The following is a 27883-nucleotide window of genomic DNA, read 5'->3' as shown; positions in this document are numbered from 1 at the left end:
TGTGAGGTCATGTGAAATCATTATGGAAGTAATTTGTGGAAAGTGTATTTTTCTGACTCGAAAACCGTGTACCATGCAGAGGTGTCCAAACTAACAAAAAGATCTCATGACATGACAAATTATTCATATTCATCGCAAGGTAAAATCTACCAAACCTAGCGGTCATTACAATAACACTCATCAGGCCCTTAAAGGGACACTGAGGAGAACTCTATCAAATTTTTTTGTTAGCAAAATCTGATATTTCGGCATTTCATGGCTTTGTTTCCGCTTGTCCGGGTGCGAAAGATGCATTTATTTCAAAGAAATTTGGATTCGAAGTTGAAAAAGCTTTTCCCGCTGCTCCGATTCAAACTCGCGAACTCTTATGACGTCACGGAGAGCTCGTATGACGTCATTGGACCCATTGACGTGAAACGTGACGTAAACGCAGACTCCGTGATTTATGGTTGCTAGCGGTGCGGTCTAGCAGCTGCCGAAATGAAGGATACCGCCGCCGCACGTTGAAGGCATATATCGGGGATCGCTACCGTCGCTTCGTTTACGTTTGCACCGGCGTCTTGACAGCGTTACGATGGATCCCGTTCCCCAAACCGACGACGTAGTTCTCGCAAAATCTCCGGCCTGCCTTTCAGCCACCTCAGCCCCACAAAGCGTGCGATGCTTTTGAGGGAGCACGGTTAGGTTAGGCGCCGGCGGGTCGTTTCCCCCCTTCCGCCGTGAGCAGCCGTTGCAAACTAAATATCATAACCCCAGTGCGGGGAGTCGCGAGGGGCCAAGACATTTAAGGTCGGCGCGTTGCGCCCATCGGAGGCAGGCCGGGGCTTTGGGGCCAACGGATTGTGATTCCTTGAACGGCACGGTTGCACGGTGCAACAGGCGGCGTCGAGGTTTCCCGCGGTTGCGAGGGCCAAGTTATTTATTTGTTTTTTTGACACAAAAACCGAATGGGTGCTCAAGGGTGGTCGCGTTTAAAGTTGGTGGTTTGAAAGTAAAGCCGATGCACGACGCTTCAATGTGGCTTCAACGTTTTCCGCTAGATCTAACGGGTCCACTCGATCGGGCTCTATCGCCCACTTGTATGTACCTTCAGATGTGTACGGTGAATGGATTAAGTTAGCCGAGAGCTCGAAAAGAACAGCTCCGCCCAACTGCCAAAGCATTGAATTACGTCACAACGCGCACCTCGCCTCGGAGCCGAATCAGTCTGACCGGGCCGGCGGCGGCTGGCGTGCTCGGCGCGAAATAGAGCTTAACAAGGTGATGGTTCGGGCTAGTGGGTATGCGTTATGATCCATAGCGCAGCAACAAAACTCGGGACAAACACAAGCGCTAAACTTCCACTAAGGCTTTATTTGGCGCACTCAGAATTTATACATGAAGAAAAGATAGATACCTGTCAGATTAGACAAGATAATTTGTGAACAAAAACTTAAAAAGCACATGCAACACATTTCACCGGTTGGCATACTGCTCAGAGTCCGAATATGCCATATCTTTCTTGGTCAGCGACAACAACGGACTACTGACGCAGCTTTCAGGTCCAGCTCTTTCGATTGCGGCAGCCTCGATAATTTCCCTTGTTAATTTATCCGCATTTCTGCCAAACACCACGCATTCTTTAAAACCAGGCTTGCATTTATAAGCACGACAGTGCCGTGCCAAATTGCGGGAACCGCCATCCCTAATTTCCCTATAGTGCTCACTTAACCGCTCATTAAGGCATCTGCCTGACTGCCCAATGTACGCCTTGCCGCATGAAAGCGGGATACTGTAGACTATTTCCTCAGTGCACTGCACGAAGGGGTTTCTATGCCGAATCGTACAACTATACTGAAGCCTGCTGTCGGGACAGGTGGCCTTGCAAATTTGAAGCTTGGTAGCGCTGGTTCACGGGAGATATTTTCAGCTGACAAAATGAGTGTGTTGTAAGTCACGTTTTTAAGAATATTCTCTAAAATGCTCTCGATCCTGCATACCCAACAATCCGAGGAAAAGGCAAAGATGGTAATACTGCATCTTATGACACTGTACTCCAAAGCATGTACAATCGTTATTTTGTAGATAAAGGGACAAAACTTTTGATATTAGACAACAGCCATGCCACTGACCTCAATTTACAACAATCATTAGATAAATGGTAATGCCAGGTTAAGCTGCTGTCGATAGAGACTCCTGGATATTTAACACATTCCACATATTCAATAGGGGATCAATTACAAGAAACACCGTTTGAAATATGCAAGCAAAAAAGAATGTTAATAACAGTTGTCTTTATTGGAGAACGAAAACAGATAAGCGGTGTTTTTTGGGAGTTGAAAGCAATTCTGTTGTCAGCAAACCAGCGCATTGCATTGTAAATGCCATTTTGCAACAAAACAGATGCCATTTTGTAGGATATATGCTTTGCCAATAACGCTGTGTCATCAGCATATTTGCATACTGGAACACTAAACAGTTGGAAATAGCCAAAGGAAAGTCATTCACAAAAATATTGAACAATAACGGAGATAAAATTGACCCCTGAGGTACACCCGCATCCAGCGGCAATTTACAATTGAAAACGCCCTTATCACCGGTAGCGACCACTTGATAACGATTGCTGAGGTAGTCTTCGAGATAGTGTTAAAAAGGCCCAGGGAATCCTGACAAATATAGCTTGCACAACAAGATTTGATGGTCCAGGGAGTCAAATGCTTTCGCTACATCTAAGAAGAGAGCACACGTGAAAAGATTCTGATCAAACGCTGTAAACAGTTCATCGGAAAATTCCTCAAGAAGGGCAACAGTACCGCGCCCAGACACAAAGCCAAACTGGCGATCATTCAGGATAGAAAATTTGTTAAGAAAAGAAGACATAGTGCCAAAAAAAAAAAATTTTCCAAGACCTGGGCAATTACAGGTAGGATAGAAATTGGCCGGTAGTTTTCAATCTTATCTTTATGTCTTGACTTGTGCAGGGGTAAAATAACTGCAGTTTTCAGGCGTTCAGGAATTTCGTCACCTTCCAAAAACCATTCAGTATGCCAAGGAGAATATATGACAGAACATTAAAGTTTCTGCAAAGGATGTGTAATGGTATCCCATCATATCCAGTAGGCTTGTTAGGGCGGAAACTGCAAAGAATTCCTTTCAGATCACATCTCAAGATCGTAGGAAGGAATAATAATAATAAAAACAATAATAATAATAATTATTATCATTATTATTATTATTATTATTATTATTGTTTTTATTATTATTATTATTATTATTATTATTATTATTATTATTATTATTATTATTATTATTATTATTATTATTATTATTATTATTATTATTATTATTATTATTATTATTATTATTATTATTATTATTATTATTATTATTATTATTAGGTGCCCAGGAACAACCCAAAGATCTTGGTTCTGGTACGCCATTCACACGCAAAAAATGTAAATTTATTTCACCACAAAGGAAGACACTCAGGGGAGGTAATGCAGCAGTCAAGGCGATAGAAAAAAAAGACATAAATTAGGCGTGACAGCAAGCATGAAGCAAAAAAGCGAAAACAAGAAAACAGTGAGAACTGCGGTAAATGAAAACAGCTAGAACAGGCAACAGACATATAAATAACTAATGAAACAATAAACAAAGAGGATGAACACAAGAACGACCGATAACAGCTAAGTCCAGCATATAGCAAATTACAAACAAGAATAAAGCCAATACTAATATGAACGAATATGAAACCTCTGAAATACAAGCTAGAAATACAATCATACACAATAAGAAATGTAATTATTGAACGCGTTACAGACAATCAGGCGTGAGTACACAGTATTAAAAAAATATTTTTAATGAAAGCAAGTTGACGTGATGAACAATTAAGGAGAAAAAAAAACAATATAATACCGGTGCAAATGCACAAGTGTAGTAAAGACAAAACGCATGAAAGGGGAAGTTATGCATGAGAAAAAAGAGTGCTCAAAGTGGAACGTCACGGACATTCAATATAAAGGAAGGGAGAGAATTTTCGAATATATCAAGGTGAGGACAAAGAGAATTAAACAATTTTGCATTCTGTCCAGAGGGGAGAGGGAGTGCAGGAGCGCAGAAACTTTGAATGGTCTGAATTCCCTTATGCTCTTTCGCGGTACACGCAAAAGGATACGCGCTAGGAGCTGAGGGCATAGAATGTGACCATGAAGAAGTTTATACAAGAAAATTTTATCTGCCCTCACACGCCGGCAGCTAAGAGAAGGAAGCTGCAGTGACTTACTCCGTCTGGGACGAGAGCTGGAAGTTTTGCAAGAAAACCGATGTTGAAATATGCGTAAATACTTTAGCTTAACTCTGTCGATTTTTTCACAGTTCGACTGGCAAGTGCCGCTCCAAACAACAGACGCATATTCGAAAAGCGGCAAGCATATGTATAGGTAGAGCTTTAAGAATGGAAGTGGGGCTCGAAACTCTCTCGAAAGCCTGCAGATGAAGCCGAGTGTACGCATTGCCCGTAGAGCAATGCTTTTTGTATGAGAGGAGACGCTGAGGCTACGGTCGAAAAGTACTCCGAGGTCATAAATTTCATCAACCCTGGGCAGCGGCCTACCATTCACTGAATAAGAGTAGAGAAGACTGAGTTTTACGCGTAAATGAGACAATCTTGGTTTTAGATGAATTGAGAGTGAGCACATTCTTCAAGCACCAATCAGAGTAGGCGGATATGTCCGATTGCAATGACAAGCAATCTTGAAGAGTATATTGCCTTGAACATTTTTATATCGTCCGCATAAAGGAGAAACGAGGAGTTTTTGACCACGGAGGAAACGTAATTGATAAAAACAGAGAACAGAAGCGGGCATAATATTGAGCCCTGAGGAACTCCGCTGGTTGGAGTGTAAACAAATGAGGTTTACACTGACAAAGCAGGACCGGTCAAGAAGATAGTTGCGTTGGAGGGCTACAATTGAAACGTCGATCTCAAACAGCAGAAGCTTTTGAAGAAGTAATGAGTGAGTAACAACGTCGAAAGCTTTGCTCAAATCACAGTACACAGCGTCTACCTGACTCCTCTGAAGGACTTCAGCTGATGTATACGTCATAAAAGTCACAAGGTTAGTTATAGTAGAACGCCCTTTTATGAAACCATGCAGATTATGTATGATTACATGTTTGAGGTGGAAAGAAAGTACTTTGTGCAAAGGTAATTCTAAAAGCTTAGAGGTTGCACAAAGAAGAGAAATGGGGCGATAGTTCGAAACATCAGGTTTTTTTCCTGATTTGAAGACAGGGAAAAGACGCGCCGTTTTCCACACGCGGGGAAGGGCAGAATTTTTCAAAGTTATCAAATATCGTGGTTAAAACAGGGACGAAGGTACTATTGAAGGCTTTTATTATGGCGGCTGGAATGCCATCAGGTCCAGGGGACAAAAATGGTTTCAAACACAGACTCTCACTTACCAACTTCTCGTCAAGAAGAACGGAATTTGGTGCGCCGGCTGGAAGGCATACGGAATCGCAACGTGGAGATTTGTACGCAGAGGAAGTGTTGAGCAAAGCCGTCAGCGAAATTCCGAATTTCATTCCCAGGAGAGTCAACTAAGTGAATATGATTATCAGATTTATTCGAACGCTTGCGAACGTATCGCCAGAATTTAGTAGGATGATTATAGGCACCATTCTCTAAATATTCAAGATAGGACTCATGATCCCGCTTGTACAGGCGTTTGCAAAGGGAACGCAAGCGGCGAAATTCATCTGCCCATGTATCCAGCCCAGGGCGTTTCGCTTTATGGTGGGCGCGCTCCTTGAGTTTCAGCGCTGTTCTAAGTTCCTTGGAAAACCAGAACGAAGACTTGCTCCGAGTAGGAGTGTGCAGAGGTATGTGCTGGCGCATACCATTGAGAACTATTTCAGTGAAGCGACTGACTTGTTCGTCAACATCGCTGATTTCGTTTAAAACGGACCAGTCGACAGAAGAGAAAAAATCGAAGAGACCAACATAGTCGCCAAGTGCGTAAGCGAAACGGGGGGAATTCCCCGAACGATTTGAATTAGCAGAAGGTGGGACAGAAACCGAAGCCATTATTAGAATTGGAGGATGAAATTTGTAACAGTGAGTAAGTAAGATGTCAGATGTCGAGGCTCGAACATTTTCAAAATTAGATAAACAAATGTCAAGAACATTACCACAACAGTTTTGAATTAAATTGTGTTGCTGCAAGGTGTTAAAAGCTGTGAAATCTAAAAGCCGGTTGCACTTACTAACTACATAATGATTGTTGTGAGAATATGTAAAGGTATTCTAGTTAATACCTGGAGTATTAAAATCTCCTAAAATGAGTAGTTTGTGCTTGCTATGAGAAGTGATAACATATTCGATAGAATGTAGTACATCCTCGTAGGCAGGAGGAGGCAGATTAGGGAAAATGTAGAAAGCTGCCAATAAAATTTTTTGATGTCGAGTTAAAGTGAGCTCTAACCAGACAGAATTCTCGATGGTTTCCAGGTCGGAACGCCAAACGCACTGCACGGAACTGTCAATAGCAATGAGAACTCCCCCTCCCTTTTGTTTTGAAGCTGATTCAGGGCGGTCACTTCGAAAAACAGAATAGTTATTAGGGATGAAGTCACCTGAGTTAACTTAGCCAGACAGCCAGGTCTCAGTAATTACAACAGCCGAATAACAAGAGGCTAATACATTGAAAAAAAATACAGGTTCCTTAGTCCGAAGACCTCGGGCATTTTGGTAATATATATCCAAGTTAGGGTTGACTGCGATCAACCGTCAGCTCGGAAGGATGCAGCATACCATCTAGGAGCTTTCCACGGAAAGCCTTGAAGATGCAGCCCGTAGGCCACATCGAAGGGTCAACAAGCTGATCGTAAAATTCCGCGCTGACTGCGAGGTAGAAGGACGAGTAAGAGTCATATTTCGTTTTCAACTGCCGACAGGAAAGGGGCTGACGTTCACGGACTTCAGATGGTTCGTCAGATCAGCCGACGTTGTCTCAGGCCACAGCTTGAAGACGAAAATAGCCTTCGGGCGCTTCTGAGGTCTGGCGACGTTCAGGCTGGATGAGCTCGACGAGCCAGTGATGGGTGGGCTTCGGTGCGTCTTATGCGCCTCAGGCGAGTTAACTATAAGTGGGGGAACAGATACAGATGTCGGGCAGGTGGCCAAATCAATGGGTGCCATCCCACAGTGAAGGGCAGCAGAGTAGCTCTTGGATGGCTGGAACATACGGGAAGTACTGCTCGCGGACAGGGGCTCGACGAAAGGCGGATCACGCTGCGATGAAGCAGGGCGCCTTGCAAGCTCCTCGCGTAGGCTGCGAACATCAGCCCGCAGAGAGGCAACGACCTCGGCCTGGAGAGCGAGCGCCCGCGAGTTGTCACCACGAAGGCGTTCATTCTCCTGCCGCAGCTGGGCGACCTCGTCGCTCAGAAACGAGGTTCCCTCAAGTGCGTCGAGGAGGAGAGCCCGAAGAGAGGCAAGCGCACCGTCAGGTTCGCCCGTCGGGGAGGAAGTGAGGGAACCGGTCGGGCCGGTCGGGTGATGGGGCTGGTGGTCCGTGGAAGAAAGGAATGCAGCAGCTGACACGCCACCGTCGCTAGGCTTAGCACCGCCGCAAGACGACAAACACAGATTGCACATGAACGGTCGCGAGCCGGACTTCAAAAGCTGCAGCTCGTCGTCACTCCAAGTGACACACTTCGCGTGTACACGTTTGTTGTAATCGGCACAAAGAAAAAAACTGCTGCTTACCAAAAAACGGCCGGGAGCACAGCACACATGCGTCCTTACTGGGCGCCATGTTGTTGAAAATAATAATAATAATAATAATAATAATAATAATAATAATAATAATAATAATAATAATAATAATAATAATAATAATAATAATAATAATAATAATAATAATAATAATAATAATGTTTACTTGCCATCGTATGTATGAGTTACGAGGGCGGCGGGAAGAAAGCTACGTGCAGCGAGCTTGAGCTGCCAAGAGCCCTGGTTCGTTTTTTTTGGCAGAAGCAGGACAAGAAAAATATGCATAAAACAGGCACAATAGATGAATGTCACATAAGCGAGGTAAATTTTTTGTTGGAAGAAAACGAAATTCTAAGATCAATACAGTACAAACAACAGAAGAGCATGTAGTCACAAAGAAAGGGTATATTCAAAATTAAGCTCTATACAAAAGGCGGAGATTCCGGTAGGAGGAACAAAATAAATCAAAACCATGTTATTTGTAGGCGCTCAAAAGAGAGGGTAACGTAAGAGCAGACCTCTGCATAACTAGCTGGGTAGTGTGTTCTTTTCTTCCTAATTTTCAAGAAAGCGGTCCTCTGCGATGAAGGCTTACTCCAAAAACCCAGAATCTTGGCTTCACTAAGGGGGCCGAGGATCTAAACGGCGGTGTGTTGCAGCCAGAAGTGCACGCTCACGCTGAAACCGAGGGCAGTTACAAATAAGGTGTTCTATAGTTTCGTCGCACCCACAGATTACTGAGGTTTTGTTTTATTTCACATTTAAACTTTACGCTTTGTTGGTATTTAATAAGCCGATTGTACTGATTATTCTGGCATTGTGAAAAAGTTGAGGAGTGTGTGATTGGTAGGGTTCATTGTAAATGTGACGAATGTATTTTTTTGCGCAAGAGATGAATGCGCTGCAAGCTAGAGGGACTTGGGGTCTCCCACACTAGTGGACAGCAGTTGAGGTGAGAATATAAAATTGACTTATATAGGGGGGGGGGGGGGGGGGGGGGGGGGTGCAAGTAGTTCAGTTCGGCGCACCAATCCAGTGATTAGAACTGACTTTTTCGTGGGAAAAATCATTCGGAGTGATAATTGCGTGCTGGTTATTATAACCCGTGTCAATGATAAACTCCCCACTGGCAATAAGAACAAAGCTATTTTCTGTAAACACTTCAAAGTCAGATTTAATAAAGCCATAACGATCAACCTGCTCACATTCGAGATTTCCCAGAATCAATACAGCAAAACCGCCAACTCCGGCATTGATTGTATTGAGGCTGAATTTTTTGTAATGCTCCAGTCTGCAAATATCTTGGCCATTTGTGTACCGCGTTTCGGCCAGCATGATTGCCGAAAATAAGAAAGTAAATGCAGCAAACATCTCTGCTAAGGATGAAACCTTGTTTTTAAAACAAGTGGCATTCAGATGAATGCATTTTACTGAAGCAGGTAGTAACTGTTACGCAACAGCGTTTAGTTCATGTGGCAATTAAAATTTTGTATTGGGTAAAGCCGGTAGAAATTTCCACTGCCCTTGACATGTATGGGTATTGCACCATCTGTTTTTCACACCAAAATATTGCCATTCACATGCCAAACAAACCGACAACCCTTTTCATTGGCCGCAGCCTTTATCGACCGAAGTAGTTCCAAATCGTGCCCAGTCGTGTTTTTTTAAATGTACACCCATAGAGTACAATCCTTTAGCTTACTTTTATTTGCCAGCCATGCGTCTCTTGCCGCTTGCCTTGTACACGAAACGGGGATATCTTTTTTAGAGGGCAGTCTGAACGGAAACATCACATTGCGTAATGAGCGGAACCTCAAGTTCATAAGCAACTGTGTTTAATGAACCAATTACGTCCTCATCCGGTACCATCAAAATTATGCGTCCTTTCGGCAGCGAAACTTTGCCGAACGCGAGTTTTTGAAAAAAAAAACGTTTACAGTAGCTTCGCCTCGCTACCCGTTCGCCTGATATTGCTACGAGAGAAAGGAGCATGTAGGGCCCCAGTATGTTCAGTTGGCTTGCATGACTGTGCCGTAATAAATTTCTTTTCCGCACACCGACGTCCTGTAAACTTTTGCTGGCGATAATAATGCCAGGTTTGGACGCCCATTTCAGAATTCAAGTTCATGCAGTCATACGTTCAGCTGTGCTAGCATGATTCATTGTAATCATCCACCAGTTCTAGCTCTCCAGCCCTAGTTTTCAGTGCCTTTATATCGGTGTCTTGAAGGTCTGTCTCCTTTTTTGAAATTCATCGAACTTATCCGACATGAAGCTGATGGCTTGTTCCAATTTCTCAACCGTTACTTTCAGGGAAGGTAGGTACTTTGTTTAACACGTTCACTGCGGCAGCAATTTTCGACGCCCTCATCGCTGTGCGTCATGGCCCACCGGTGGGCCACCTTTAAATTTTCTTCGGTATAGCGAGATCCACTACTCAGCCACCGGCAAAGCCAACCCCTTGGAACCGCAAAGAGATGACAACTGCGACCTAGCATGCGTGCTTTTTGCAGACAAGGTACAATGGCGTGTCATTATCGCGACCGCGCCAAAGACGAGGACGTGTACTCGTCTCGTGCTCGGGTTTTGCGCTGCAACGATAATGCTTATTACAGGGTCCTTAAAAAATCTGAGCTGTTCCGTGTCTTCATTTTGGGACTTGGTATTCGTGCCGCAGAGCAGGAATGCATGATGTGACCCACCGGTGACATACGGGGCAGTGATCGTGTTGATAGAGGCAAGAACGAGTTTTATATCCGTTACAGAATTACTCTCTTCACCAGAACCGGAATGCTGCTTTTCGGCCAGTCTGGCGCTTTTACCGTTATACTATTTATGACCACATTCAGCGCACTCACACTGGATTATTTAGCGGCAGTGGCCGTTTCGCACGAAGGGAATGTGTCCGACATTGCACTAACAGTAGTCTGGTATCACACTTCTGAAGCGCGCGGAACATATACCGACAGTCGTAATAATGGCAGCAGCAGCTACGTAGATAACAAAAAATAACCGAAGAAAATAAACCAGCGCATTTACCCGCAGATTCGTAGCGCTACAGTTACAATCTGTAGACGGTGGTGCTGCTGCTGCCAAACGGCTTCTTAGCCCAGTGGAGATGTTTATCTGGGGCTGGTGCTTTCCTGGCGTTTGCGCATTCAAGTGCCACCGCAGGGCCCAGCGATGCACGGTGACGAACGCTGACGCTTGGAAGCAGCACAGTAGGAATCCGGCGATTGGAGTCGATGGCCAGGAGGAGGAACAGGAATCCGAGTAGAGTGCAACGGCACGGCTGAGCAGCGACTGCCCATTCGAAGTGGCACAGTTGCCATGTGCATAAATGGTGCTGCGGCTGCTGCCAAAAACTCAGATGTTTCGACACAAAAATTAGGGGGACACTTAAGCTATGCCTTAAGAGCACTATGGGATAGCGGCCTTGTGGACCTTTCAAATTATACACATACTCATTAGCATACAATTTTAAGATACGACTTTAGTGAAAGACCACACGACGTACACATAGACCTTTACATTTAGGGCTCCGTGGGCATTGCCGCATTGCTCGCTGGACTGATGTGTGCAAATGGCGCTCGAGCGATGGGAGGAGCAGCAGCGGAACTGGTTTGAAGTGGGTGTGGAGTAAACCACACCCACTGCGCACGTGGGGAAGTTCGGCTGGTGCTTAGTGACGAAGTTCACCACGTGCACAGTGTGGGTAGTTTACTTCACTCCATTGTCCTGCGGCAAAATATATATTAGGCAAACTGGAGAGTGCCTATAGATGAACGTTTAAGACAGCAGAGAACAACTCTGGGCTTGGGAACGGGAAGCAATTTAGCCTTGCATGTCAAACACTGCCGCTTTTCCCTTCGGTTTCACCTGGTCAGTAATATCGGTCGGGGAAAATCAAGATGTGAGCGCCAGATGCTGGAAGCGTTTCTAATCCGGAAAAATAAGCAGATATGCGTAAGCGACCCTTCGATCATAATCATTGAATGGGAGTTTCAGTTCTTATGATCGTAAAGTTTCCCTCACCTTGTCCCAAGTGTGCGCTTGCGCAGGAAGCAGGTATAAATGTGGCTAAATTCCTCTCAATAAATCATTTGTAAGACTAGCGGTGTTGTGTGTGTGCCTCCTTGTTCTTGTCCTGCGTCTGTTTCGCTCGTTCCACCATTACGCGAAAGCTAAATCGCCGCCTGTAACGCGCGCTTCGACGGGGTGACTTGGGCGCAGGCGGCGTGAGGTTCCTTGAAACAATAATCTGTAGGGAACATACGTCGATAATAAATTAATCGTTGAAAGCCCACTAACACGGGGAATTTTCGCGAGCGGAGCCGCCAAGATTGGTAAAGGGGATGACGAGTGGCCAGCAATACTAAACACTCTGTTTGATTGCCTTTTTTTTTGTTTGATTTCGCTCGTTTTACCTACCTTCCCTTTTCTTTTTCTCGTCTGTCACAGGACAACCTCACGGCAAAGCCTACGTTCACGGATCTCTTTCGCTCTAGATGCATTAGAATGACGTCATGCCTCCTGTGTGCTAAGGCGTAAGTAAGATGCCCCACCTTGTGTTTTTCCTGCAAAACAAAGCGGGTGGAAACGCCAGGTGTCTGAAACGTGACACCTTGGTGTGCGCGCCCCTGAGCTACTCAGGTGTCATGTGCCCCAGTTGTGAGGCGGGCCCTCGTGAGAAGCAGACACGTACAGCTTTAGCTAAAGCTGTGTAGTGTTCAGCATAATCCTTGTCTTCCCTTTTGAATACCTTAAAGGGCGCCGTAAAGACTCCAGCGCAGGACTCATCCGTTAACGACCCGGGCGCTTGGCGACCCGGGCGTGGTCGCGCGCTGGCACACTTTGCAGTCAATCTTCTTTACAGTCGCTTGTACATGATGGCGTCATGATATAGGGCGGTGAGGCCGGGCAGAACCGTTGAAATGCTTCTCATACCTCATCTATATGGACAGCATGCTGAGCGAATTGTAACCATTAGGTTGTGCTGCGTGATTTTTTCTGCCACAACCACTATACATTTCGATTTCCGGCATAGATTCAGCAATGATGACGGCGGCGGATAAACGACAGCCATGAGTACCGCAATTTCCGGACTGTAGACAGCGGACTATAAGTGTTTCAAAGCTGAAATTTTGCGTCATGCGGCGCACTATCTATATTGCGGACTGTGCATAATTTTATTTTTTAGTTCGTTTGTCAGAGCCGGAGAAGTCTATCGGTGGCTACAAAAGAAGAAAACGTGCCCCGAGTGTGCGCCTACAACATGTTGCCGTGCTGATTAACATAGCGATATCAGCTCCGATATGCGATCAACTTCGATATGCCAGTGATAATATTTGTGCTAGTGGGTGTACAAGTGGATGCGTGCAAGTAGGTCGTTGATTCGTGGCACGCCGTGCCACAACAGCTTGTTGTCAACGGCTTCAGGAAAGCTGGATTAAAAATTGGCGGTGGTATAGCTGTGGTTAAACCTGGAGTGACGCGATAGCTACAGCTGGCCGAGAGGAACTTAGTTGAATTTAAAAGTCAGTCTTTCGCCGCTCCGTATCGCTTGGTGTTCCTTCATCTTCGTCCCACTTGACACGGCTTATGCGCACAGCTGTTGCAGCTCGACGTCGCCGGCGCACCGCGCCGCCGGGAGCAGCAGTTGCTCCGCACTACATGGCTGGTCACGTGACCAACCACGGGACCACGGCACGGTGGCGGCGCCGCCACCGTCACGTGCCGCCGCCACGGTCACTTGCCACCGCCGCGCTGAAGGCTCGAAATGTTACCGTAATGTAGATATCGCTACAAAAACTGCTGGAACAGAGCAATAGGATTCTAACGGCGATGAAGATAGTTATGAGCCGTTCGTCGAATCTGACATGAATCACATTAGTGACTTGTTTAATTCAGACAACCCTGGGGAAAGTTATTTTGACGGGTCCTAGCACTGCAATCAGTGCGGTCTCATAAAACGCGCAGTTTTACTTCATCACAGTAAAATGCTTGCTTACCCATTGCATACTGCTTGCGGACAATCTAAAAAAAATGAATGTGGATTCGCTCAGCTAATTCAAGACTTACAAAGCGAAAGCTGTCGGCGTTCATCGGCGTCCAGAGTTCTGGATGGACGCCGATGATTTTGAAGAAAGGAAGGACGCATAACTGGCTCCCTGGGTCAGTGGACGCCTCAATCGAGCTTTGAGGTACGTGGCGGTAGTGAGACAGAGATGTGGGCGGCATGCTTTAGCGCTGACGACGTTGTGGCAGACATGCGGCACTGCAGCAATAGACCGCAGCGTTCACTGGGGGACCAACCTCTCGCGATCAACCATTAACTGCACTTGCCAGAGTGGCAGGGTGGGCGTAATAATAATAATTGGTTTTTGGGGAAAGGAAATGCCGCAGTATCTGTCTCATCTATTGTCGGACACCTGAACCGCGCCGTAAGGGAAGGGCTAAAGGAGGGAGTGAAAGAAGAAAGAGGTGCCGTAGTGGAGAGCTCCAGAATAATTTAAACCACCTGGGGATCTTTAACGTGCACTGAAATCGCACTGCACAAGGGTGCGTTAGCGTTTTGCTTCCACAAAAATGCAGCCGCCGCGGCAGGCTTCGAGCCCGGGAACTGTGGATCAGTAGTAGAGCGCTCTAACCACTGAGCCACCGCGGTGGGTAGAAAGAGGAAATTGAAACTTGGATTTTGAGTAAAGGGGCGGCGCCGCGGCAGCAAACCAGTGACTCGGTGCAACTAGTGGCGCATGCGCAATAGTGGCTAGGGACGCTTACCCGAAAAGCGCAGCTGACTAGTCTAGTGTAGCTTTCGCTACAAAACTTATTTTCAGCTGAAATTCGTCCCTGTGGACTATGCGCTGCACAGGGGGCGCGCCTGGATGGATGGATGAGTACAAGTATCTTGGGGTGTGGATAAATAACAGTGCTGAGTATCTGACAGAGCATGAAAAATATGTAATGAATAAAGCTAGTAGGAATGCAGCTGTCATGAGAAATAGGGCACTGTAGAATAACAATAGGTATGAGGTGGTAAGAGGGATCTGGAAAGGGGTGATGGTCCCTAGCCTGACCTTCGGTAATGCGGTCCTGTGTATGACGCCAGATGTTCAAGCGAGGCTAAATTAAACAACGGGGAGTAGGGAGGTTAACTTTGGGAGCACATGGAAATACACCAAATCAGGGGGTACAGGGTGATATGGGATGCGCGTCTTTCGAGAGCAGAAAGGCTAGCAGTAAGTTAGCATTTGAGGAACGATTGTGAAAGATGGAGGAAAAGCAGTGGGCTAGGAAAGTTTTCACATGCCTGTATATAAAGAATGTTGACACGAAATGGAGAAAGCGAACTAGAAAATTGACAAGCAAATATCTGGACAGCAGTAAGGGGGCAAATCAGCAATTATCGGTTAAGAGAAAGGTTAAAAAAACAGAGAGCTCTGTGGAAAACAGGGATGCTGACGAAATCGGCACTGGGAACATACCGGACCTTTAAACAGAAAATTGTCAAAGAAAATATCTATGATAATTGTAGGGGAAGCTCTTTGTTGCTTGAGGCCAGGACTGGAGTTTTGCGGATTAAGACATATAGAGTCACGTACCATGAGATAGACACTTTGTGCATTCCGTGCGGAGAGGGGGAGGAAACGGCTGAACACTTGATACTTTTCTGTAAAGGGCTTCACCCTACAGTGGAAAGCAGCGGGGCTGCTTACCCAAGGCATTGGGGTTTGGGGGTAGTGAAGGGAAAGTGGATTTTAAGAGGTTAGAAGTAACCAAGCGAAGGTTATACGATTGGTGGCTAAAAGCAAGACAGGAGTAAAATTTCACAAGACATGGCTAGGTGGCTTGAGCCACCGCCCGATTTAAAGGGTTCAGCCGTAAACATCCATCGATCCATCCATCCATCCATCCATCCATGGATTGGATGGATGAATGAGTGGGTGGGTTTGGGAGGGTCGATGGATGGATGGATGGATAGATGAGGCCCTTTAAATCAGGCTGTGGTTCAAGCCACGTAGCCATGACTTCTAAAGTTTTACTCTTTCCTTGATTTTAGCCACCAATCAGATAACCTTCGCTTGGATACTTCTACCCGTTTAAAATCTTTTTTTCATTCACTGCCATTAAACCCCAATGCTTTAAATAAATCAACCTCGCTGCTTTCCACTGCAGGGTGAAGCCCTTTACAGAAAAGTATGAAGTGTTCAGCCGTTTCCTCCTCCTCTCCGCACGCAACGCACAACGTGTCTATCTCGTGGTACCTGACTATATATATATATATATATGTCTTAGTCCGCAAAACTCCCGTCCTGGCCTCAGACAACAAAGAGCTTCCCCCACAGTTACTATATAAATTTTCTTTGGCAATTCTCTGCTTAAATATCCTGTATGTTCCCAGTGCAATTTCATCAGCATCCCTGTTCTGGCACCCAGCGCCGTCTGGTTTTAAAATGAGCAATCACATTGTAGGACGGACTTGACGAGGCGCTGGAGCGTGGCTGGCGTGGTGATTGGCTCCTCGGCTTTCTGTTGCGTTGGTAGACTTTCTGACTCAGCTTTACTGTCCAGAATAGCAAGAGCTTTTCGAGATTAGTTTTGCGACACGACTTGATCGCCGCAGCTTCTAGCCAATATCGATACCGGCATTGCTGTAACTGCATAGCGGGAAGCATGCCACGGTTGATACTGCACTAGGAGTTTCGGCGCAAAACTACTGTTTAGCTCCGGTTTGCCTGTAATCGACGGAAGCATTTGCGCAGAAAATTATGTACACTCCGCTAAAGAAACACTCTTAAAAAACAAGCTTTATTCCAATGCACGTTTTTAACGCCAGAGCATGCTTCCGAGGTCAAAACGCCCTACGCGCAGAAAGTCTGTTTAACATTCCTTTTTGCGCTTTTGGAAAAACTACGAGAGTATCTTGAAATCTGTCCACTTTGGTTGCACTTCGCGCGAAGGCGCAGCTTCGCCAACCAGGCGCAGCGCCTGTCCAGCGCTGGATACCATCCTGCCCTGTTGACGTCAGTTGCCAAGGAGATGCTAAAAAACATGAACGTAGCAGCGAGCAAGCTGAATAAGGATCAGAAAGATAGGAGAGAGAAGGTTGCGGCTATCCCGTGTTTTCACGGGATATCGGAAAACTTCAAAAAAAAGATCAGCAAAAGATCTGGAGTTCACGTTCTGTTCCGGCATCTCAGAAGCTGTCGAGAAGCTGCACGAGGGTTAACGCTGAGGTCACGGCAATCGCTTGCTCCAAACGACACCAGCCGTGCTTTGTAGCCTGCAATAAATAGGTGGTGTAAGGGGGCGCACGCACGCACGCACGCACGCACGCGCACGCACACACACACACACACACACACACACACACACACACACACACACACACACACACACACACACACACACACACACACGCGCGCGCGCGCACACACACACACACACACACACGCACACACACACACACACACACACGCACGCGCGCGCGCGCGCACGCACACACACACACACACACACACACACACACACACACACACACACACACACACACACACACACACACACACACACACACACACACACACACACACACACACACACACACACACACACACACACACACACACACACACACACACACACACACACACACACACACACACACACACACACACACACACACACACACACACACACACACACACACACACACACACACACACACACACACACACACACACACACACACACACACACACACACACACACACACACACACACACACACACACACACACACACACACACACACACACACACACACACACACACACACACACACACACACACACACACACACACACACACACACACACACACACACACACACACACACACACACACACACACACACACACACACACACACACACACACACACAGGCGCCGCCACCATGGTTTGCTCAGTGGTTATGGCGCTCGGCGGAATTTCCTGGGTCCTTCACTACGGCGTACTTACTGCATGAGTCGCTTTGGGACGTTAAACCCCGATAAACTATAAACCAAAAACACTCACACGCACGCACACCACACACAAGATTCCGTTTCCCTGCGCCGCGGGGCTTGGAATAAATATAGCTGCCGCGGCGGAAAAGAACACAGCAATATTTGCAAGGAATTTACATTGAGCGGCGGCCTTCCAAAACCTCCGTGCTCTCTTCCAAGACCTTAATAGATGCACAAGGTGCTGTTTTTATGACCTACAAAAATGACTGCCTTCGTTTTTTTCTTTCCTTTTTCTAGGTTTCTTTTAACGATACTGACGAAGTTAAGCTTGTCAACTGTGTAGAGGTTTAATTTGTCACAACGATGTTGCGAAGGCGAATGCACAAGGAACATGGGATGAGATTGAAGGGCTGGAAACGCCAGCAGGGGCAGCCTTGAAGCTTCCAATTCCCCTTGCGGGAAGACGAGGATCACGATGCTCTGAAAATTTTTACACTGACTCTAGTCTATAAGGAAAACGAGCAACCTTGCCGGCACTTTGCGCCTCAAATCAATCTGTTGATTTAGTCATTGCACTAGAAGTCCGGAATACTGGCTCTATTCCGGGATTCCCTGGTTCGAACCCGACTGCGGCGTCTGCGTTTTTATGGAGGAAAAAGGCTAAGGCGCTCGTGTGCGGTGCGATGCAGTGCATATTAAACATCATCAGGTGTTCGAAATTATTCCGAAGCCCTCCGCTACCAGCCGCGGTGGCTCAGTAGTTAGGGCGCTCGGCTGCTGATCCGGAGTTCCAGGTGTCGAAGCCGACCGCGGCGGCTGCGTTTTTATGGAGGCAAAACGCTAAGGCGCCCGTGTGCTGTGCGATGTCAGTGCACGTTAAAGATCCCCAGGTCGTCGAAATTATTCCGGAGCCACCACTACGGCACCTCTTTCTTCGTTTCTTCTTACACTCCCTTCTTTATCCCTTCCTTTACGGCGCCGTTCAGGTGTCCAACGATATATAAGACAGATACTGCGTCATTTCCTTTCCTCAGAAACGAATTATTATTAGTAGCCCTCCACTACGGCACCTCTTTGTTTCTTTCTTTTTACACTCCCTCCTTTATCCCTTCTCTTACGGCGCGGTTCAGGTGTCCAACGATATATGAGAGAGACACTGCGCACTTTCCTCTCCCCCCCAAAAAACTATTATATATTCTCTTTTCTGGTCGTCTTCTATAGTGCAGATGAATTTGCCCTGGACATATGCGCGTCAAAAGCAAGCGAGGCTTTCAAGACATAAAAAAGAATCACGGTGGCTGTGTTTTACCTGCCGTGCCCTATTTCTGCTAAACTGTATGTTTACGTTAGAAAATCATTCGCCAACGCGCGAATCGAGTCACAGGAAGCGTGGGGCTTCTCAGTGCATGGCATCGGTTGTGGTTGCCGACATCGTTTCGCTCCCTCAACTGCTGCCTTCAAACACACGACAAAATTTATGGCACTGCAACTGAGGTTAGGCAGGAAACGGAACGGGCCGTCGGGAGGGGGATGTTCAGGCTGAGTAGCCCCCAATGTAAACGCGGACAGAGTGGTTCAGAGCCGTTTAGTACACCGCCAATGAACTTCTTTTCTAACACGCAAATGGTTGTCTGTCGATTTGTGTTGTGTGTCGAGTCAATTGTTTGTTGTGCAAGGACATCATAGAATCAATCAAGTTTGGTTGCGGCGTTTCTAGTGGTGCTATCTGTCATGTCTATTGAGAATGTTGAAAGCAAACTTTGGTTCCTCCCGAAAGATGGCGTAGGATCAGTGCGCAATGAGCGCAACCAACCACTGGGGATTTGTGCAGTGCGACGGAGACGGCGAGTTGAGGCGCGGGACGCGTACGCGAAAGCGTGAGAAGAGCGTCAAGATTCACGCGGCGGTCGCCACATGTGTAGAGCGAGATTCGTCGACAGCTGCCTATAGTAAATGCAATATTAATGCGATAGGGTAGCGTTTAGGTTGTCGCCGTCCAAAGACTAACGAAATTATCAAATTACTTGATATGTTCGTGACGTCATCAGCGCCGACAAATAGAAAAACCCGAGGACTAGAATGTTCGAGTACCTTCCAGTTGGCTATGTTATGTGAATGAATCAATCCGCCCTACTAATCTACCTTAACCCACCAGCTCATCTCATCAGCAGCAGCCTGACTACGCCCACTGCAGGGCAAAGGCCTCTCCCAAGTCTCTCCAATTAACCCTGTCTTTCGCCAGCTGCGCCCACCGTGTGCCCGCAAACTTCTTCATCTCGTCCGCCCACCTAACTTCCTGTAGACCATGCTACGCTTGCCTTCTCATGGAATCCACTCCGTTGCCCTTAAGGACCAGCGGTTATCTTGCCTTCGCATTGCATGCCCCGCTCAAGCCCATTTCCTCCTCCTGATTTAGACTAGGATGCCATTAACCCGCATTTGTTCCGTCACCCACTCTGCCCGCTTCAGGTCTCTTAAAGGGTCACCAATCATTCTTCTTCCCATAGCTGGCTGCGTTGTCCTTCACTTAAGCATAACCCTTTTTGTTAGCCGCTATGCTTCTGCCCCATAGGTGAGTACCGTTAAGATACAGCTGTTGTATTGTTTTCTCTGGAGGGTTATTGGTACACTGCAATTCATGATCAGAGATAACCTGCCATATGCACTCCACCCCATTCTTATCATTATAGTTATTACCATCTCATCTATCCTCACTATTACATTATTTTCTCTCATTATTTCCATCCGTTGCAAGACTGTTGAACATTACGTTGGTTTTCTGCATGTTAATTTTTAGACCCAGCGTTCTGCTCTGTCTGTCGAACTCATTGATAATGATATGCAGTTCACCTCCTGAGTGACTCAGCAAGGCTATGTCATCAGCGAATCGCAGATAATTTCGGCATTTTCCGTTAACACTTATCGCCAACTGTTCCCAATTCAGGCCTCGGAAAACCCCCTATAAACTGGTGGTGAATAGCATTGAGGAGATCGTGTCTCTTTTCCCGACGCCTTTCTTTATGGAATTTTATTGCTGGCTTTATGGAGGATTATGGTAGCTGTGCAGTTGCTGTATTTATCTTCCAGTATTTTTATAAAACGCTCTTCTACATCCTGATTCCGCAACGTCTGTATGACTGCTGAGGTTTCACCTCAGTCAAATGCTTTCTCGTAATCAATGAAGGCTATATATAGGTTTTTTTTTTCTCACAAAGTCGGACAGCCGGAAAAAACAGGTCTTGCCGAGCACCGCAGTGATATTCTGAATCTCTTCTGACGAAGGATCGCTTAGTGTATAGCTTGACGCTGGTTAGAGCGTACGAGCTTTGAGTCGAACCTTTCACTTGGGAGTTAAACACGAACCACCTTTGCAGGCTGAGTGTTCCAAACTGGGTTTGCCCCCGAAAGGGCGCAGCGGTGTTTGCGGAGCCTCCTCCAAACGCACACCCATGAAGATGCCGGGTGCCGGGCCGGGTTCGCTTGTACCCATTTTTACCGGTGGGTGTCCGGCACAAAAAAAAGTACCTATGATTTTGTGACAAGACTCACTTCAACCGGTTTCACAAATGTGATCACAACACCAACCCTTGCCACAGTGTTCGCATCCTGCACTCTTGATCTGTTAATCTCAAACATTGAAAAAACTGCGTCCCACGCTGGTACGATCAATGCAAATATAAATGACCATTGCCCTGTTTTCATGTTTTATCGTTCACCCAAAATGTTGAACGAAAATTGCCCCCACGCTTTTACTTTCCAACACATTTCAGACGAAGCACTTGAATATTTCGAGCAAGTCATGGGAACACATGACTGGTCATTTACATTTAGGAAGCAAAATTCGAATGATGCATACTTTCCCTTCAGAACATTTCACCAATCAAAAAAGATATAAAAGCCATGGGTGACGCCTGTTCACTTAGCCATGATAAGAAATAAAAACGATGTGTATCACGCATTTTTAAATGCGTGCACACTTAATGCATTCAAAGAATTCAAAGCTGCTCGAAATAAGTGAACTTCATGAACTTCGACGTGTAAAGACAGCCTACTTTGAGCTCCTCTTTCTTGATGTAACGAAGAAAAAACCAGAAGTTGCCTGCAAAGCGATCAACAGGGTCTTAGGTCGCCAAACTAGACATGCCACGCCTGATATGATATTATTGAATAACCGTGAACTTTCTGACCAAGAACTGACTGATCACTTCAATAAAGCGTTTGTCGATAGCATCTCGTCAGTTGACAGTCTAATATTTACAGCACCGGCAATCAATGGCTCAGTTGACAGTTTTGTTGGTCACCCAATAAGCGATGAAGAAGTATCTAGAACATTTATGCAACTTTACGATAGCAAAGCTCTTGACACTAATAATTTGCAAATAAAACCCATAAAACATGTTTCACAGTTCATTGCTCCTGTTCTCACATACATTTTCGATTTCATCATCAAGGACGGCGAGTTTTCTTTGGAATTGAAAAAATCAAGGCTAAAAGTCATAGACAAAGGTGGCGACCGAAATGATAAGAATTGCAGGCCAGTATCAGTAATACCGGTGTTTTCGAAAGGGCCAGAAAAAATACTGTCATCTAGATTATAACATTTTTTTTATAAGATGAGGCTTTTTCGGACGCGCAGTACGGATTTAGAAAGGGGAGATCTACTGAAAGTGCTTTGCTAACACTGAAAGAAAACAGCCTGTAAAATATAGAAGATAAGCTTTTCACTCTCGGCCTATTCATCGATTGTTCTAAGGCGTTTGATTCCCTCAGTCAAGGCACCCTTTTACACAAATTACATCTACGCGGAGTACGGAGGAACGCCCCTTCTTCTCATCCGATCTTATTTATGCCACAGAAGCCAGTGCGGGCATATTAGTAATCAGCAGTCCTCTTTTCTACCCTTCAAAGTCGGAGAGCCTTAGGGCAGTATTTTAGGACCCTTTCTTTTTAATGTACATAATAATGACATTGTAACCACTGATTCAAAGGCTCAATTTATTATTTATGCCGATGACAGTAACATTCTGTTATCTGACCCTGATGAAATTAAACTTGTAATATGGTGTAATGACCGGCTCGAAAAATTGGTTTTGTGGTCACAATGTAACAGACTAGAGATTAATAGGTTAGAACGTTGGGCCACTTGGTGTAGCGACATAATTAAAAACTTTACGCAGAATAACAGGGGACGGGAGAGAGAAACACGCACGCACACACACACGAGCGCTCGTGTGTGTGTGTGCGTGTTTCTCCCTCCCGTCCCCTGTTATTCTGCGCAAAGTTTTTAATCAGAGATTAATCAGACAAAAAGAAAAGTAATTACTTTTCGGTCGCGAAACAAAATAGTGAACCTACAATATCTTGTTCAGAGCAAAAGAGAGGAGATTTTTATAATTAATGAACATAAAATTCTAGGAGTGACCTTTTCAGAAACATTAACGCGGGGTTCACACATTTGACAACTTATTCACAAAACTTTGCAGAACAACCGGTGCCTTATCGCGATGCCGTTCTTTTCTCTCTATTCATAATAAATTTCAAACATACCAGGCGTGTTCTCGTCACTTATTAATTTTTGTAATTTAGTGTGGGTAACAACTACTAAAGAGAACATTAAAAAGATCCACATGTTACAAAAAAAGAAGATTGTGCGCAACATAGCTAACATTGCCTGCTTTTCTTCTACTGAACAATATTTCCGTCACCACAATATCGTCCCCATACAAAATATGTATGAATTTCGCGTTTTGTGCTAATTTTATGTTTCATCAGGCCCTTTCAGACAAATTATTTCTACAATTGCATCCCTTCAATTTAGCAGCAATAATGCATTTACTCGCAGCACTGATTTATGGCAAATTCCCCGTTTCCGCACCAATTCCAAACTACAGCCCGTTAAGCGCAACCTCCTGTTGATTTAATAAAAAAACATTCGCAATTTACCAATCCCAGCCTTAACGAGTTGCGAGAGTACTTTGTATCCCTATAGATGTTCTGGTGAATAACTGTTTTCCATTGTTCCAAATATTTTTCTTTATACTTTTCATCACACAACCATTCTAACCACATTCTATGAACTTTTTCTTTTGCACTGTTTTTGTACCTCGTGCTGGACTCAAGTTATTTATTTAGAGCTTGAATCTGTTTAAAATCATCCATATGCATGTTTAATTTTCAGTTTTACATTACTACAAAATTGTATACACAGTCTAGTTGTAACCACACCTTAGATGTCTATCTGCGCTGTGTGTTTAAGTATTTATATTTTTATATTCCTTTATTCTTTTTGTTTTCAATATTTGTATGACTTGCCCTGCCATGCAATAAGCTGGGCCCCGGTCCTAGTCAAGCTTACAGAAGCAGCTTGTAGCTCTCGTGTCCCACCATAATTCTTTTTCTGGCAATAAATGAATTTAATTTTAAGAAGGACTAATATTCGGCGCATTTCTCTATCTCCTGACTCATATGTGAATATAATTCATTGTGAAATATCCTTTACGAAAGCCTGCCAGATCATTTGATTGATTAAAGTCTATGGCAACAAGAAAATTCAAACAGCGCTAGACAACAGGACCAGAAAGAGGACGAGACAAACACGACGCTGAACTTACAACTGTTGTATTAGAAGCAGAAGTTAATTTATACGTATAAAACTGAGCACACATGCGCACGGTCATACATCAATGATGAGATACAAAATCCAAAATGCCGACGTACACACGTGATGTATCTGCCTTCCAATTTACCCTTTGAGCAGCAATGTCATTTGTTTAGCAGACAAAGTTAAAGAAGTTTGCTAATCTAATAGTTGCTATAGCAACTATTCCACTGCTTCAGCAGGCTCTCTGGATATGCCCTTTTTTGTTGCAACTGAAACAGGTTGCGTCCAAGTGAGGGCATGCTTCACTCGTGTTTTGGCGAACCACAGCGAAAACTGCTTTTGCATGTTTTCTGCGCCTCAGCTTGCACACCTTGTGCACATCGCCGACTGAGGCGGTGGTGCCGCGTGCCCCAGCAGCACTCTTCTTAGCCGCTTTGATTGCAAGAGCCCGCTCCACCGCTTTCTGGAACGTAAGCTTGCTATCTTCTGTGAGAAGTACTAGCTGAATGTCTTCTCGTAGCAGGCAGCACACGACGCGGTCCCGAAGAGACTCTCGTCCAGGGCGCTTCCAAACTCGCACGTTTGCGACGACAGTTTACGAAGCTCGGCAACATAACCAGATAAGGACTTGCCTTCTCGTTGACACCTCCGGGGAAACTTGGCACGTTGTCCAAAGGCGGACAGCTTCGGGGACTGGTGATCGCTCAACGATCGCCCACAGCGCCTCCGCGCCACCGACCGAACTTTTTACCAATTAGCACTGCGCGAGGGACAGTGGAACTAAGTCCCCGGCCATTACCCCACTTTCTTTTTTGTTCACAAATATTCGCAGCATAATACCTAAACGAGATGATCTTTGTTCTGTAATTGATGCTTGCGATGCTGACATTGTACGTCTTACTGAAACCTGGCTATCGGCGAAGATAGATAGCTGTGAACTTCTTACCTGTAAAAAGAGATATAACATTTATCAGTGCGACAGGGGTTCTAGATGTGGCGAAGGCGGGCTTGTAGCTGTTGCTGATACTGTATGTCTTTTCCGATCCATTTTGTAAGCGCGTTGGAACTTGTACTGGTTGAAATTCGCACATGCTCTAGGAAATTGATAGTGGGTGTTTGCTATCGTCCGCCGTCTACCTTCCCCACCTTTGTAAACGACCTTCATGATGTCATTCATATGATTACAGTCCGTTATCCGAGCAGTCCCTTTATCTTACTGGGTGATTTTAATTTCCCCAACATAGTGTGGTCTAATGTGAGTTCTTATTGTGAACCGCTTTCAAGTGAATGCGACATGTTCTTGAATTTGTGCAGTGATTTTAACTTATCCCAGCTTGTAACGCAGGCAACTCGAATTTCACCTACTGCGTCTAATATCCTCGATCTGGTACTCACCACATCGCCTGATTTTTTTCAGCCCATATCACACTTGCCAGGGTTAAGTGATCACCTACTCCTTCATTTTGCTTTGACCTGCGCAGTTCCCCATCAACGTAACCACAGTAAAAATATCCATGATTACAAAAATGCTGATTTTGATGCTATTAACCTTGAACTGTCTGTTTTTCTAGACCATTACTTGCTAAGCTTTCATGATCGCTGCGTGAATGCTAACTGGAGCCTGTTTAAAGAAAAAGTTGCTGCGCTCACTGAAAAATATGTTCCACGCTTAGTCGTCACCTCTAACCGTCAATCACCATGGTTCACTAAATCGTTAAAACGGCTCTGTAATAAGAAAAAACGCATGTTCCGCTCTGCAAAACTAACCGGTTCCCAAGAACGTTGGAATGCTTATCAGGCCGCGGCCCTTGAATATAAAAGTGCACTGAAGGATGCCAAAGATTTGTTTTTCAATGACACATTACCTTCCCTTTTGATAAATAACCCTAGGCAATTTTGGAGCGTAGTTAACAAAAAAGACAATTCATCCATCAGCCTTAAAGACTCCAGTGACCAACTAGTTCATCCTAATGAATGTGCAAATGATCTAAACAGTGTATTCATTTCAGCTTTTTCCAAAAATCAGTGTTCGGTAACCCCTGCATATAACAGTGCTGAGTTTTTACCGATGGATTCTATTGTCTTTGGTCCTGCTGGAGTGGAAAAAATAGTCGAAAAACAAAAGGTTTTTTCATCATGTGGTGTTGATAACATTAGTTCTAAGTTCTTGATTAAAACCAAAGTATACAGCGCAATAATACTCTCTAACCTATTTCAGCAATCTCGTGAAACAGCATGTATACCTGATGACTGGAAGGTTGGGAAGGTGATTCCCTTGCATAAATCTGGTGATCAACATTCCCCGCATAATTATCGACCCATCTCACTTACCAGCATTCAATGTAAAATCATGGAGCATGTTATTTACTCTCACCTTGCATCGTTCCATGATTCTAATGCCTTTTTTACGGACAGTCAACATGGATTTTGGAAGTGGTTTTCTTGCGAAACACAGCTTTTAACCTTCACACATGATCTAAACTCACTCCTCGACAGGAGTTCCGTTGTCGACTGCATATTCCTCGATTTCACAAAGGCGTTTGACAAGGTCTCTCATCAACTGCTTTTTTTTAAAGTTAGTAAACTTAACCTCGACCCTAACGTTCTTAGGTGGCTGCATTCGTTTCTCACTAATCGTTCACAATTTGTCACCGCTAATAATGCTTCTTCCTTCACTTCTCCAGTTGGATCTGGAGTACCACAAGGCTCTGTTCTAGGGCCTCTGCTTTTTCTTATATATATCAATGACTTAAATCTATGTTCAACAATAAATCTTTTTGCTGATGACTGCGTCATATACCGCGAAATTAACAGTCACTCTGATATAGCTCTTCTTCAATCGGATATTGATCATGCTCTTGAATGGACTAACAAATGGAACATGGAACTAAACATAAAAAAGTGCAAGTACATGCGGGTTTCTCGTCGTAACACCACATTGCCTTCATATCGTCTTAATAATTGCAGCCTTGAGTCTGTGCCTTTTTACAAATATTTAGGTGTCTTCATTTCCCATAATCTTTCTTGGAAAGTACACATAGACTATGTAAGCAATAACGCTAACCGCATGCTGGGCTACATACGCCAAAACTTTAATCTTTCTTCTAGCTCCGTAAAACTGCTTCTCTACAAGTCGTTGGTTCGTAGTAAACTAGATTATGCTGCATCTATCTGGGACCCCTATCAAGAGACACTAATATATCAACTCGAATCTATACAGAACCGTGCGGCCCGTTTCATTCTCTCGAATTATCACCGTAACTCTAGTGTCAGTGCCATGAAATCAAGCTTATCACTCCCACTACTGTCGCAACGTAGAAATATATCCCGCCTTTGTCTATTCCATAAGATTTACTACGATAACCCCATCCTTAAGAGAAAATTTATAACGCCACCTTGCTACGTTTCAGCTCGGATCGATCATCGTCATAAAGTTGGTATTCTTTCATGCCAAACAAACCACATTTACAACTCATTCATCCCCAGCACATCGGCACAATGGAATCACCTTCCC

The 27883-nt window shown here is 45.0% G+C and overlaps 1 protein-coding gene across 5 annotated transcripts in view; it reads left to right on the top strand.

The window, feature by feature from the left end:
- The window catches only part of LOC144116039 (organic cation transporter protein-like), a 402188-nt gene that overhangs the window by 239107 nt on the left and 135198 nt on the right, over positions 1 to 27883 (top strand). For all 5 annotated transcript variants that reach the window (XR_013311687.1, XR_013311688.1, XM_077650703.1 and 2 more), the window contains exon 8: positions 12221 to 12306. Coding sequence is in view for 3 of the 5 variants with exons in the window: in XM_077650703.1 (XP_077506829.1) it covers positions 12221 to 12306 (86 nt within the window). In the remaining 2 variants the exon portion in view is untranslated. The remainder of the gene's footprint in view (positions 1 to 12220; positions 12307 to 27883) is intronic.

The sequence above is a fragment of the Amblyomma americanum genome, chromosome 1 (assembly GCF_052857255.1).
Source record: "Amblyomma americanum isolate KBUSLIRL-KWMA chromosome 1, ASM5285725v1, whole genome shotgun sequence".
NCBI lineage: Eukaryota > Metazoa > Arthropoda > Arachnida > Ixodida > Ixodidae > Amblyomma > Amblyomma americanum.
The sequence above is the reverse complement of the archived record's forward strand: the minus strand, read 5'-3'. Positions and strand labels throughout refer to the sequence as shown.